General features: G+C 36.7%; 1 protein-coding gene across 1 annotated transcript in view; it reads right to left on the reverse strand.

Annotated features, from left to right (window-relative positions):
- The window catches only part of Ankrd31 (ankyrin repeat domain 31), a 164,926-nt gene that overhangs the window by 46,841 nt on the left and 102,390 nt on the right, over positions 1–15,695 (reverse strand). Inside the window, exons 18-21 of the mRNA XM_041663201.1 lie at positions 14,488–14,625; positions 13,558–13,700; positions 5,733–5,895; positions 2,966–3,081 (exon numbers count right to left, since the gene is read on the reverse strand). Of these exons, the coding sequence (XP_041519135.1) occupies positions 2,966–3,081; positions 5,733–5,895; positions 13,558–13,700; positions 14,488–14,625 (560 nt within the window). The remainder of the gene's footprint in view (positions 1–2,965; positions 3,082–5,732; positions 5,896–13,557; positions 13,701–14,487; positions 14,626–15,695) is intronic.

The following is a 15,695-nucleotide window of genomic DNA, read 5'->3' on the forward strand; positions in this document are numbered from 1 at the left end:
CTTCTGGCTTTCATGGTTTCCATAGAGAAGTCAGGTGTAAGTCTGATAGGTTTACCTTTATAAGTAACTTGGCCTTTTTCCTTTGCGGCTCTTAATATTCTTTCTTTATTCTGTGTATTTTGTGTTTTGATTATTATATGGCGAGGGGATGTTTTTTTTTTATCCAGCCTATTTGGTGTTCTGTATGCTTCTTGAACCTTCATAGGTACCTCTTTCTTCAGGTTGGGAAAGTTTTCTTCTATAATTTTATTAAGTATATTTTCTGTACCGTTGAGCTGCACTTCTTCTCCTTCTTCTACTCCAATTATTCTTAGGTTTGGTCTTTTTATTGTGTCCCAAATTTCCTGAATGTTTTGTGATGAGAATTTGTTGGTTTTGCTGTTTTCTTTGATCAGTGTGTTTATTTTTTCTATGGTATCGTCAGTGTCTGATATTCTCTCTTCTATCTCTTGTAATCTGTTGTTAGTACTTGTTTCTGTCATTCCTGTTCGTTTACCCAGATTTTCCATCTCCATTCTTCCCTCGGTTTGTGCTTTCTTCATTGCTTCCATTTCATTCTTCATGTCTTGAACCGCTTCCCTAACCTGTTTGATTGCTTTTTCTTGTTTCTCTTGGTTTTCTTGCGTGTCTTTGAGCGATTTATTCATTTCCTCTACCTTTTTGTTTGTAATCTCTAATTGTTTATGGCAGTTTTTCACCTCCTGTTTAAGGTCCTCTATTATTTTCATATAGTTCACTTTTGAGTCGATTTCTTCTATTTCTTCAGGAGTAGGGTGTACAATTCTTATTTCGGGATCCCTGGTTTCTGGTGGTGTCATGTTGCCTTTCAGATTATTGGAGGAATTCTTGTATTGGCGCCTTCCCATCTCTTCCTTCAAATGGAGCCAGGAGAGGCCTGGTCTCTTGGTCCAGACTTTGCTGTGATTGACTCTCAGGGTATATCTCTTCAGTGTAGAAGCAGGAACCGTTCCCGTCCAGATGGGATTCCTCCTCAACCGTCCTGATGGGATTCCTCAGCAACTAAACAGGGCCGCCGGTAGCCCAATGATCCAGGGCCAACAGGATGAATGGAGCAAGTGTGGGGGGGGGTGGTATCCAGGAGCACGCAGGAAGCCTGGCACCGGAGCTGGAGGTGCCCAGCTCCCTTACAGGGGACCCTGAGGCCTGCCCGGCTGGCAGGCACTCACCGCTCTGGGTGGGTCGCCTTAGTTTAGGAGCTTAAGACTGTAGTTGAGCACTGGTCCTAGCATACAGCGGGGCAGGGTTGGGGAGGGGTGCTGGGGGTGCTGGGTCGTGCGAAAGAAAGACAGCCCTGCAGAAGGAGCTGGGGGAGGGGGGTTGTGCTCTCTTCCGGGACAGTCCGCCCGCCCCTGGGTAGCACACACTCACCCGTCCTGATGGGATTCCTCAGCAACTAAACAGGGCCGCCGGTAGCCCAATGATCCAGGGCCAACAGGATGAATGGAGCAAGGGGGGGGGGGGCTGTCTCTGTATATTATTAAAATCCCACACACAGTCCTAGATATATCAAACACTACTCTGAAAAGGCACAAGAAATGGTTTAGCTCTATGACTTTGTGAGCGTGGCGATATGAATTCCTGCCGGAATGCACTCAGCTCACTCTGCCTAGTTCCCTCTTTCTTCTGAGAACCATGCAGTGGGCTCCAGAGTCAGGCTGCCTGTGTGTGCTCCTGGCCCCGCTTCTTCCCAGCTGACTGACTGCAGCAGGTTCTTCCTCCTATCCCTGAGCTGAGAGGATCTATTCATGTAAAATGTGAACAACAACAGTATTATAAACTAAGAACTCAAAAAAATTGGTTATTATTGTTCCATAAAATCTATCTCATACAGAAAACCTCTGCTAAACATAATCCTTATGATTATCTTTTGGTAAGTTAATATATTATTTCAGGACCACGTAATGCCTTTTACAAAACATTTTCTCATTTGTTGTTAGAAGCAGAAACATGTTTTTTTTATTTTTGTGTATGCTTTCCAAAATCCTGTGTACATAACTGTCATGCATAAGTAATGATTCGTGGGCTGACTCATACGATCTATCTTTTCATAAATTCTCAATAAATATTTATGATTTTTATTATGTGTCACAGCCTCCTAAAGTATACTGCCCCAAACTCTTACTCTGGTGTTTACAAGGAATGTGGAATATACAAAGAATAAAATCATTTGGTAATTTATAGACAAATTTCTACATTTATTTGTGTGTGTGTGCAACTTTCAGAGGTTGGTCCTGTCTTTCTACACGTGGATTTTAGGGATGGAACTCAAGTTGTCAGACTAGGTGGGAAGTGCCTTCACCCAGTGAGGTGTCTTACTAGACCCGGGAAAGCAATCTTTGAGCTGCCATTTATTAAATGCATCACAGTAAAACTACAAAATATGAAACTGAAAAAAAACCCAAAAACCATAAGGTCTATCGGTAAAGTGTTTATGATTACAGAGGCAAACAGAAGGTCTAAATTTGTGCCCAGGCTAAACATCTACAAAAAGGTATTATCTGTGCAAGACTTTCCTATCTTGCTTATATTGTAGATGTACCCAATCTTCAACACAACGGACTAAGTCATATCCAAAATAATATTGAAGATGGTACCTTAATTAAGTTTGTGGAATAAACTTAGTGGTTTTCCACTGAAAATATCATGATTATTAAATCGATTCATTTGTAAATATGAACTACATGTCATAGTTTGGGGAGTGAATGATGACACAATGTACAGGAGCAATTTCTGTGGACAAAGAAACAGTCAAATAACTTGAGCAGGGTGGAAGGAGAGCAGCTAATTTATACTCCCCTAGACAGAGTTAATCAGAGTATATCTTCTTAACCCACTCTGTTCCATCGACATGAAAACCCATGACTGCTGTCAAGGCCCAATGGCTGGCTAGTCAAAGGAATGGTATTTCTAGGCTGAGGAATCAAAGAACTTCAATGCCACTCACCGCAGGGAGGTTTTCACTTCTCTTCGCTTTGCGTAAGGGGGAAGGAGGAGCAATGGTTTTTCCATCATCACAAGGACATGGCTTATATCTTTTTGGTCGGAGAGCAGGATGTTTTACTTTAAAGAAAATGAAGTTGGAAAGTAAGACTGTTCAAAATATTGTTCTATCAGTTTTAACTGTCATAAGGATGAAAGGTATAAATTAAGACTACAATTATTGTTTTATTCTAGGTAGCTTCTCATTACTATTAACTATGGCAACATTTTATGAGCTCTTATCACATACTAGATTATTTTTTAGTGTAACATCTTAGCAAATATTCAATGAACCCTTTGAGATAGGTAGTTTGTTACAAATGTTATAGAAGTTAAATGTCAGAAAAGTTCAGGAAATTGTGCGGTATCACAGTTGGTTACTGTAAACAGATGTTATGTGAATCCAAGTCCACGCTTTCAACTGCTCGGACTCATTGCTCTGTGGTGCTCTCCTGGGCTCTTCCCCTATTATGGGTTCCTTTGCCCTATGCTCTATTACTTTATGCTCCTCATTCCTCTGGGAATCTGACCAAGAAAGAATACATTCAAGAAACAATACACATAGGGACTGAGAAAGTGCTTTACAGCAGAGTCCTAAAATCTCCAGGTGTGATTGTAGAAAGGAGGAGAAAACACTGGGGACCCAAGAGAGAGAAGAGTTTTAGTAATTCCAACCTTGATCTTCATGTGATCTAGATCACTAACAAATTATTACATATTGAATACTCTTGGTTTTAACCAATCACATCAGCAAGTCATCTATTCTTGAAAATTCAATTGGTGAGGAGCATGGTAGGCTGGGAAGACATGTTCTCACTACTGCATTCTCCACAGCAAGAGCAGACACATTACTGACTTTCTTCTGAGTCAAGGTTTAATCAAGAGGAAAAGGGAAAACAATTCTCTTCCAACACTATAAAGAAGGAACTACTGCATCACAATTCCATAGCTATACATCTTCTTGAAATATTCTCTTCATTATGAATCTAACAAATTCAGGAATTATTACAATTTTAAGGTAATAAAATCTTAGCTGCAAGGGCTTTCAAACAATGTCACATTTCCCGGCCCTTCTACAAGTAAATCAGCAGCTTGGTCTCAATTATCTGTCTCATAACAAAGGTAGGGAGGTTAATGTTTAACAGTTGGTGTGTGTTTCACTCCAACAACCCCAAACCAACAGCATCATATGGGCTTGGTAATGCAGCTTAGTAATAAAGGCTTTCCTAACATCCACACGCACAATCCCTGGTTCAATCCCTAACACTACACTTACGAACTCCCTGCCCTGGAGATGGGAATTGTAGGAGAAAAAGCTTATCTATGGAAGACATAATTTAAAATGTGTAATATTTGATAACAGGATGAATCTGCCTTTCATTTAAGTACCTTACTGCTCCTTTCTCACACAGCACACACCAAGTTCATCTGCCCTGTGCTTCTAGCGCTCATTCCTCATTCACACTGTCTTGCATCCACAGGGTTCTTCACTGACTTCCTTTCTCCATATCCAGGCTCTATTTGCCCTTCAATCTTCAACATACACATACTAGTTCTTAAATCTCCAATTTCTCCCAGAATTTAACACCACTAGTTTATACTGTTTGGGTAATAAAAATATTAATAGCTGCTTATTATTTATTTTACCAATAAATTATAGCTATGATGTCACTTGTCTATTATTGCTTCTTCCAGTCAGAGATAGCCCAGACTTAATAATGTTTTGACTTGCATGGGTTTTAGCTTTATGATGGCGCAGGAGTAGGACACATTCTGGAGAAATCAATTTGGATTTGGGTCTCTCCCCTAGCAAGCAGTATGTGCTGATCCATTTTCTTGGTGTATAGGCTACAAACAGCTTCCAGTCATCTAGGCAACCCTCAGATGAATAGCTGATGCTCCACGGCGTTCTGCATTGCTAGGTTATGTGTTCAATGGCCAGTTGGGTGTCTTTCTGAATAAAAATGTGCAAAGATAGAGAAGTACAAAACCTCCAGCAAGTCCCACAGACATTCAAACAGGTGGTTTCTGATGACATTCTAGGATACTCTTTCTAGAAGACCAGTAACAACAAATGTAACCATCCAGTGGGCCACAGAAGAGTTTGTGAACCTAGAGACAGATCTTCCAAAATGATTGTAAGATTCAAGCATGAGGCAAATGTCTAACTGCACTGCCCCTCAGGAGAAATTTGTATAAAAAAATTTAAAATTAAGGAAAAAAATTTGATATAATACTATGACAGTATTAATAAAATAGCACCCTTTGAACTAAAACTTAAAAATGTAAAAGGAAGGTGGGGAAGGAAAACTAGTAGTAATAAAAGATCTATAAATCTTACTATTTTTAGAGATTTATTTATTTTTATTTTATGTGTATGGGTGTTTGCCTACGTGTATACAGCCTACAGTGGCCAGAAGAGAGCATCAGAGACCCTGGAACTGGAGTTATAGATGGTTGTGAGCCACCATGTGGTTGCTGGGAATCGAACCTGGGTCCTTTGGAAGAGCATCTAGTACTTTTAACTGCTGAGCCATCTCTCCAAGCCCCTAAATCAAATTTTAGAATACTGATTCCTAGAAATAAATGATGAATATTTAAGAATTCAATGAACACAGAGAAACATCTACCCCAAGTTAGGAAATAACATCATATTACATATGCAAAGGTTTTCTTTTACTAAGCAGAGACATACACCTCTATAAAACAGAAAGTAATGCTGACGTGTATACCAGGCACTGTAGAGCCAATCTCATCTCCATTACTGGTTTCAACAGCACCATAAGATCTTAGTAGGTCTTTCATTTTTTCATCATCTGCTTCCTCCAAAGCAGTCCTCTGTTTCTGATCTTTCTGATTAGGGTTTGCTCCATGTTCTAGAAGTGTCTCAGCTGCCTGGAAGGTAATCATTCAGTTATGTCTACATATATCTGCTTTTATCTTAAGACTCCACCACCAAGCACATCTCTTCAAAGTATGAACAATAAACATTTCAATTACATTTGATATGGACACTGCAACTTTGATTTGACTTGACTGGCCTCGTAGGGAAACACAAACAACAGTAATAAACACAGTATGCTGCTTCCCTGCAGTAAAGAGGTAAGCATAGGTAATACCACTTATAGATCACGTCTGCCCAGAATTGCACTTCTTCTGTTCCCCAAAAGTAGCTGCAAACCATGTATGCCCTGCTGAAACACAGTGAATATGACTAAGTAACAGGATTCTTTATTAAATTAATTCAAATTCAAACAGCAAAATATAGCTCACAGCTACTGTACTGGACAGCACAGGTTTACCCTGAAGATTCAGCCACTTGTATGCAAATGTGGAGTCTCTGATACTGTCCCACTGTTTTTCCCACCATGCTGGAGGACAGAGTAAAGAAGATGGCAAGCCTTGCTTCAGGACCAATTCAGTGTAGTTTAATAAAGACCTAAAATTCTCCCTATAGAAATATGTCACCTAATAATTATGATCACAAGATATCAAAGATGGAGGTGGTATTTTAACAAGTCAAAAAGGTTATAACTTTTGGAGAGAAAGCATTTCTATTATGAATAAGGTTACTCAGAGTAACTCAAAGTTGAATGTTAGAGGGGCTAGAGAGTTGCCTCAGTGATGAAAGGTACTTGCTACCAAACCTGATAACCTGAGTTTGATACGTGGAATCAACATGGTAGAAAAAGAGAATCAACTACCACAGGTTGTCCTTGGACATCTGCACATGCCATAAGTAACCTACAATTGCCCATACATAAATAAGCAAATATAATAAAAATTAAACTAAACTAAAACAAAAAGTCACATGTTAGTATGGTGGCTCACAACTGTCTGTAGCTCTAGTTCCAGGTGATCTATTTGACTTCCACAGGTTCACACATGTGGTACACATATACACTCAGACACACTCAGACAGACACACACATACACACACGCGCGTACCCACACAATAAAATGAAAAAAGTTGAAAGAAGTTGTGTGTTATAGTTAAGTTTGAAAATGACCAAAATTAGAACAGCTAACAATTTGATTTTAGTATGTGTCAAGCTGTCCAATAGCCAGTGATCCTACCTGCACAGAGAAGCAGTGACTCAGAGCATGAAGAACACTTTGGGTAAAGTGGAGGCAGACCATGTGACAATAGATATTTACTTTTCTGCTGAGTAGATGTAAAGGAGACAGTTAGAAGCCACTGAGCCAGGAAAAAATTCTACTTAGGAAATACAGCTTCTCCTAATCTGAGAACCTTGTTCTTTTATTTTGCTCATGTCTTTGAAGAATGTTTATTAATTTTCATAGTTTAACTCACCATAGCCAGTCATTAAGCTCATGTCTATTTAAGAAATATTTGCCTATCTGAAAAATCAAATTTTCTTTTGTTTTCTTTTAGGAGGTTGTCTTAACTCTTTCATGTAGCTTATGACACATTTTAAATTAATTTTGATACATAGTAAAAGATTAAAGGATTTTAAAAGTCTACAACAGAAATCTAAAGATTTCAACTCTTTATCCAAACCTTGGTATCAGTGTCAAAAGTCAACTGACCACATTTGTGGGTCTATTTCTACATGCTTTTTTCTGTTCAACTGATTTGTATACAAAACTCAGTGATTCTTAGTTGGGACTGATTTTGTCCTCAGGATGTATTCAGCAGGATATATTCGGCAGTGTTTGGAGACATTTTTGGTTATCACAAATGGAGGTTGTGGAGGCTATCAGCATTGAGTAGGTAGAAGACAGTGATGCTGTTCAACAGCCTATTCATGTACATGGTGGCATTCGATGACAAAGGAACATTCAGTTTTAAATGTCAGTAGTACTGATATTGAGATACCCTGACCTGAAGTACATTCCTCTATTATTACAGGTATAGAAAAGTATCTACACTCCATAGACAGTGTTGAACCATTTAAGATTGCATTTTCAAAACTGTCTACGGTATTTCAATCTTTTCATTTCCACATAAATTTCAAAATAAGCTTAACAATTTCTTTCTTTTATTGTTTTTATTGAGCTATATAGTTTTCTCCACTCCCCCCACTTTCTCCCCTCTTCCCTTCTACCTTCTCCCATGATCTCCATGCTCCCAATTTACTCAGGATATCTTGTTTTTTCTACTTCCATGTAGATTAGATCCATATATGTCTCTCTTAGGGTCCTCTTTGTTGTCTAGGTTCTCTGGGATTGTGAATTTTAGGTTTGTTTTTCTTTATGTCTAAAAGCCACTTATGAGTGAATACATATCATATTTATCTTTCTGGTTCTGGGTCACCTCACTCAATATGTAGCTGGTCAATTTCTATGAGAATCTTTGTTGAGATTTTGAATTTCATTAAATCTATGTGCTAATTTAGTTAGAACAAACATAAAGGCAATAGTAAGTCTTTTAAGGCATGGACATGGTACAACTTTCCAAATAATCAGGCATTTTCTGTTTTCAGTCTATTAATTAGGTAAATTACATTTATCTTCAAACACAGATTAATCTCACATTCCTGATATAATTCCATTTGGTCTAGATTATTATATATAATCTACAGTCAACATTCTATTTTAACAAATATGTTCTTTCTATTAGCTTAAGTTTGTTTATTTAATTGTAGTCAATATAGTATTATTGTATTAAGAGATGTTTCTTTATTAAAATGATGCTTTAATTTTTAGGCATGTTTGTTATAGTTTCAGAGAAGTTACTGATCATAGGGTTTGTAATTTTGTTTTCCTAATTTAAATTAATTTTTTGGATAAATACAAGTAATGCATTTCATTATGAAATTATCATGCATATATATTATTGTACCTTGTACACACACAAACACCCAAACATGCACACCACGAATCTTCCTCTTTGTTTCCTCTCTCTTTCTTCTTCCTCCGTAATAGTCGTCCATACATATAATTAAATCTAGATTCTGCATAGTAGATAAAATGGAATTTTTTTAAAATTTCTTTTCCATTACTTTCCCTGTTCCCTCACCTTACCCCATATTGAATATGTATGTATTGCACATACATATATGCATGAATGTATATATGTATGTACGTATATTAAATCTAGAATCTATATAGGAGAGAAAAGATGCAATATTTGTCTTTCTGAGTAAACAATTTGTATTTCTATGTACACAAAACAATTTCATTCTTCTTTACAGTTGAATAAAATTCTACTGAGTGTGTACACCACATCATCTCTATTCCTCTGTTGCTGGATATGCAGGCTGGTCTCTTATATGACTATTGTGAATAGCACATCAATAAACATGTACTTACATTCTAGAGCAAGCTGACTGAAGCTCCCTTGGAATATGCAACAGAAGTAGTTGCTGCATGTGTGTAATATTTCTTAAGAGATGTTAATTTGTATTTTTGTTTACTTACAATTCCTTTGCCTGTTGCTTGGACTGGTGTGAAAATCACACTAGACTTGTAAACCTGTTAGGAACTATTTATTTTTTTCTGGAAGAGTTTGTCTACTAAAACTAGTATCATTTTCCCCTCTAAGTGAGGAAGTTAAGCTACCTGAACCTGACACCTCTACTGTAAGGTATTGAGTTTGCTTATCTTTTTTTTATTTAACTTTATTTTATATGCATTGACATCAGATCCCCAGAACCTGGAGTTATAGACTGTTGTGAGTTGCTATGTGGGTGCTGGGAATTGAACCTGGGCTTATCTTTTTTTTTAAACATAAATTCATTTTTCCCAGATGTAGAGTTATAAGGATTATTTCAGTCTTTGTTTGTAAGCTTTGGTAGTTTGTGTCAAGGGAACAGCTTGTTTTATTTAAGTTGTTAAACTTAGTAAAGTAAGATTTTAACAACAGTCCTTTACCAGCCTCTTAATGTCTGTCATGTTTAAAATCTGGCCAGAAAAAAACTTCCAGAATGTTGTCAACTTTCTCAGAGAATAAGCTTTCCTTTTGTTAATTTTGTTGTTTGCTTTGTTTTACTAATTCTATTGTCTTTACTTTGGTCTTTTCGTTATTTTTAGAGTTTAAGAGAAATCTGAAGTCACTCAAGTTGTTTTCTTTTTGCTAATGCAAAATTTGAAGTTGTGAAAAATTAAAGTTCTAGATTTCATTAGACTGGGTATATAACTTTATTTGTTGAGCATTCTCTATCATGCAGAAACTCTGAATTCATTACTCCACACATGAGATAAAGGCAGGGGAATCCAGAGTTCAAGCAATAAGCTATAAACAAGTTAAAGGCCATCCTGGAATACATGAGACTCCTTAGTAGAAACTCTAATATTGGTGGAAAGTCTTCCAGCTACTGGGAATATACATGGTATGTCTTTTCCTCACTTTCGCTTTATTTAACCATGCACTTTCTGACACTATTCTATACACCACAGGCCTAAAGCAATAGGGCCCCAATCAGCTGCAGACTAAAATCTCCAATACCATAAATTAAAATAAAGGTTTTCTCTTTATAAGATGTTAAGTATCTGTTACAGCAATAGAAAGCTATCAGTGATTGGATCATTTACATTGGAAATTATAATTACCAAGTCTGGGTTTGTTTGTCCGTTTATTTATTTCTGTGAGACAGAGTCTTAGCAAGGGAAACATCACATGAGGGTGATGCAGAGGGGCACATAACTGAACGCCAGCACAGACTAGGGCTGCTCTGATCATTCTCTTGCTGCTCCTGCAAGCACGCTCTCGCCCCTCCCTCATCTTTACATGACAGCTCCATGAAGGGATCAGAAACAACCATGCCGTGGTGCTTTTTGAATGATGTATTGTTAGGTTGTTACCTATTTCTTCAAGTAGTAAATAATTTTCTTTATTATATGGATTTTACAATAGAATATTTCAATTTCTCATAACTATTTTGGCTATGCATATCTTTCATTTTACTTGAACACATTATTTCTACAGTGCAGTATTATTTTATTACAAGCATTTAAAATTTCTTTTAAAGATATTTATAAAGTGAAAAAAATTCTTTTTCAAATCTATATAATTATCACATGTAGAATTTCATTCTTTTATAAATATGAATTTCCTTGAGTATAATCTTTCTTCTAGATTATTTTAACAATTCCTAACATTAAAAATTACTTTATTGTATATATATATCAGAACTTTGCTGCATATTATTTTTTATGTGTACTAACTAGTATTTTGTTATATCTATGTACCCTATGCATGCATACCCTCAGAAGACATATAGGGCATCTGATCCCCTGAAACTGGAGTAACAGACAGTTGAGAACTGCCATGTGAGTAACCAGGTCCTTTGGAAGGTGTAGCCAGTGTCTTAATATGGAACCATATATGCAGTCTCATGCTTTACTATTTTAATGCAACAATAAAGGAAATGAATTCCCTTAGCCGTTGCTTATTTCAAAAAAGTTTGTGTTCCATATTCATTGTCTAAAAATTTTAAAATAGGGCTGGAGAGATGGCTCAGCCATTAAAGACTAGACTCAACCAAAAGAAACAAATTAAGATATATAACCATCTATAACTCCAGTTCCAGAAGATCTGATGTTTTCTTCTGGCTTCAGTGGGCATTGCATGTATATGACGCACAGATACACATGGAAGGCAAAACATTAAAACACATAAAACAAAGGAAATCTCAAAAGGGAGTGGTAACAAAGATTCCTGTGTTATTCTTGCCAGTTAGTTTATCTCAGTATGTAAATGCAAGGTCCACTGAGAGAACCTGTCTCAAAACCTAACACAGAGAGTGACTGAGCAAGAAACCTGTTGCTGACCTCTGGGTCCCATGTGCATGCACATGCATCTACACACACACACACACACACACACACACACACACACACACAATGTAGTTTCAGCTTCTATGAGTATTAATTTTTGCTACATGCTAAAAAGTTATCTAAAGTAAAAATACTGTGTGCTGAGTCATCTAAATAGCTTCCCTAAGCAGAAACACTGCAGTTATATTCATACATTTCATTGTTGAAGAAGAGAAGACTTTGTGTGGTGTCTTGTGAAGAATAGAACAGAAGACAACCCCACATAGATACCACCACATTACACCTGTCTTTTCCTTATGAACCACAGGTATATCCTTAATACAGTGATGTGATAAACTACTATATATCAGGTTCAATAAGTTTTTTTAAAAATAAAACTCCAGCTGTCTAATACAAATACAAATTAAAGAATTAACTTTTTTAAATGTGGCCTTTTAAAAGATAACAGTCTAAAAATGTTGAAATTTATTTATGTGGCTTATTCAACTGACCTTTCTTGTACAATAACCAACAAATTTCTCATTTTAATTATTCTTTCTGTTTGATTTCTTCCATTTTAAAACTACATATTATTTTTTGGTCAGGAAAATATTATGTATTTATGTGGCTGAAATTATCATTAAAAACAGAAAACATTAATTTTTTAAATGTAAGCACTTAATAGAAAAAGTGAAGTTAATCAAATTATAGCATTAGATAAATCACCAAATCATAGAGAATGAGAAAAAAAGGGAAAAAACCTTCAAAACAGCCAGAAATAACAAAACAAGAACCAAAATGTTAATAATAAGAACTTTTGTATCAATAGCTGGTTTAAATGTAAAAGGAATAAATTATCCAACAAAAGTTACCGAGTGGCAGAATAGAAAAAAACCACTCATTTTAATTTTAATCCTTTATATCATGGGCGACAAGGGAAGAGACGGCAAAAGTATTCCTGCAAATGGAAAGTAAAAGACAACAAGAGCAGCTATACTTACATTGGAAATAACAAACAAATAAATAGTTCTTAAAAGCAACTGCGGCAAGAGATAAAAAAGATAGAATAACAGCCTATCACAGCTGTAGATATAAAAGCAAAATCCATACCATATACACAAAGCAAATAATAGCAACTATACTGCCAGTGTCCTGTGGTCTGTCTACTATACTGCAGTGTCCTGTGGTCTGTCCACTATACTGCAGTGTCCTGTGACATGTCCACTATACTGCAGTGTCCTGTGACATGTCTACTATACTGCAGTGTCCTGTGGAATGTCTACTATACTGCAGTGTCTTGTGACATGTCTACTACACTGCCTGGGAGAGGAAGGTAAAGTAAGCGACAACAAACTTCCAAGCAGCAATCACTTCATGCCATCCCCTCACCCAGGTCAGAAAAGAACACCTTGGGTGGGTGTGAGGCTCAAGCTGCCTCCCAGTACGCAGGACGTTGAGGTAGAAGCCTTCTAAGTTTGAAGCCAGTGTCAGTTATATGTTAAGATTCTGTCTCAAAAAACAAAATAATTATTATATGTATTAACACTAATATTAGACCCTTTATGCAAATCACTTTAGACAACTAAAAATAAAGATTTACAGAACGTTATCTTCTGACCTACATGACATACATGCTAAGCAATGAAAAAATGAGTTATTAAACTATTTACTGATTTTCTAATCAACATACAACATTCTAACTTCATTCATAATTTTAGCAGGCTTTAAAACCATGTATTAGTATAAGCAATCACGTTAATTCTGACTTTAAAATACCTTCATTTCTTCCACTGTGTCCCTAAGCAAACAGAACCCTAATGTGACAAGTGCCATTACCTTTAAATGATTGCCCACAACAGCGCCATGTAAAGGCAACATTCCATCTACATTTTCACAGTTTACATTTGCACCAGCTTTTAATAGCTCAATAATTACATCATTAAATCCCTCACTAGATGCCTCATGAAGGGGTGTCCAACCTGGAAAAGATAAAAAGAAGAAATAATAAAGCTGTTCCATACCTACTGAGATTCATGTAATATGTGTTAAGGGGCTCTTGTATTAGTGGACTGAATGACTCTACCGAAATATATGTACATGCACTAAGTATTGAACAAGAAATAGTATTAACATTACTGCTTTAAGACATACAGGCTTCATTTTGGAGAAAAATATTATGCCATCATAAATGCTGTTGATAGAAGGAATGCTAATAGTTCAACCTGCTTCAGCTCAGGTTTGACAGTATTTAGCTTCATATCTCGGGTTTGTGTGGCTACATTTCTATTTAAAGGGCACCTGATTCTGTAAACCTTTCAATTCCCTTCTTTAATTATTTATACAAGACTATTTTATGTATAAGCAAAATGTCACAAAATCGACTCTTTAGAACAGGGTTAGAATAAGAAATAAACAGGAAAGGAGTGATATAAAGGGAGCAGGGAGAAGAATGGGCAGAGAGCTGGGTCAGTGCATTTTCTCTGGAGTCAGGGCATGGGACTAAGGCTTCCAAGGAAAAGCCCGACTAACTTCCTTTACCCCCATTCTGTGCACCCTCTGAATGAATGTTCCCTGTTATAAGAACTGCTTCAAACAAGACAGTCATTTCAACAGTGACAAATCTTATTATTCATCAAATTAAAATATGGTATAAAAAGACAGTTCAAAGTTAGTCAATTACCAGCCAGCATCAAAATTGGGGGCAAAGGAAAAAATAGTATTTCAGTGAGTTAAAATTAAAGACACAAACAGTTAAGAGGACCCAACCTGTATTATCTTTTAGATTTATGTCTGCTCCAGATGCTATTAGAACCTTCACTAGGGACAGATCTCCTCCTCTGGAAGCCACATGCAGCAGGCTCTCCCCTTTGGCATTCCTCTTCCTGATTCCAGCTGTGTTCACTTCTGCAACTGTATCAAGCAAATCTGAGACTTATTTTATGCAAGATGCTTATTGTTATAAAAGACTTTAGAAAATATAGTTCTACTGTCTAATAATATCTCAACAGGATGCACCACACCAAACATGTGTAACACTGCTTTAAAAAAGAAAGAAAGAAAGAAAGAAAGAAAGAAAGAAGGAAAGAAAGAGAAAGTGTTTATTTTAGGTCAATGGTAAGAGTCCATCACCATTGGGGGCGGTATACAGGAACAGGAGTTTGAAAGAACTGGTTAATAATCTTGTAAACTGACTATATTTAAGTATTCAGAAGGCATATAAGAGATAAAACTTCTGAAACCCTAGAACACTTTAATGATAAAATTGACACTGCCTACTGGATACCATGTATCATTTTGCTAGTTGCCCTCTCCTCTAAGGTGCTTCTAAACTGGGAACCTATATGTTAACATTCAGAGTTAGTTCACAGTAGCTGAGTTATAAAGAAATAATTTATTTTTAAAACTGTATCTTGATTTTTTGGGCATATATCAGAGGACTGAGAAAATTGTTTGCTGCTTTTGGTTTAATCCCAGTTTGAGCAGAAATCATAGCGTTTTGCGCTCATTCTAGCAACCAGTCAGTCAAGCACAGCTAGACACACTGGCTTCCGTTCTGCACTCATTGCACTCTCAGTTACCCTCTAACAACCGATACATCTCCCTTAAGATAACCAAGCTCTGGTTTGATGGAAACTTTCAGGATGTGTATATTAGTGCACACCTGGTATCTCAACACTCAGTGGGAGGCCGAGGCATCAGAATCATGAGTTCTAAGTCAATTTGGGCTATATAGTAAAACCCTTCTCAAAAACCAAACCAAACCCCTCTTCTTATAGCTGTTTCTCAATGTATGTGTCCCTGACACACATGGTACCAAGTAACAAGGTGACCTTTGAGGTTCTCTACTTTTTTATATAAAAAATTCAGCACAAAATCATTTTCTAAAGAATCCCTTTAAAGTCATTTCTTTGCAGTGTAAATTACAGAGATTAAGTGGGAACTAAACCAATGAACAGATCTGTTTCCCTCGTTTT

The sequence above is a fragment of the Microtus oregoni genome, unplaced genomic scaffold, assembly GCF_018167655.1.
Source record: "Microtus oregoni isolate MIOR12 unplaced genomic scaffold, Mior012 000014F_ref0000157, whole genome shotgun sequence".
Classification (NCBI taxonomy): Eukaryota; Metazoa; Chordata; class Mammalia; order Rodentia; family Cricetidae; genus Microtus; species Microtus oregoni.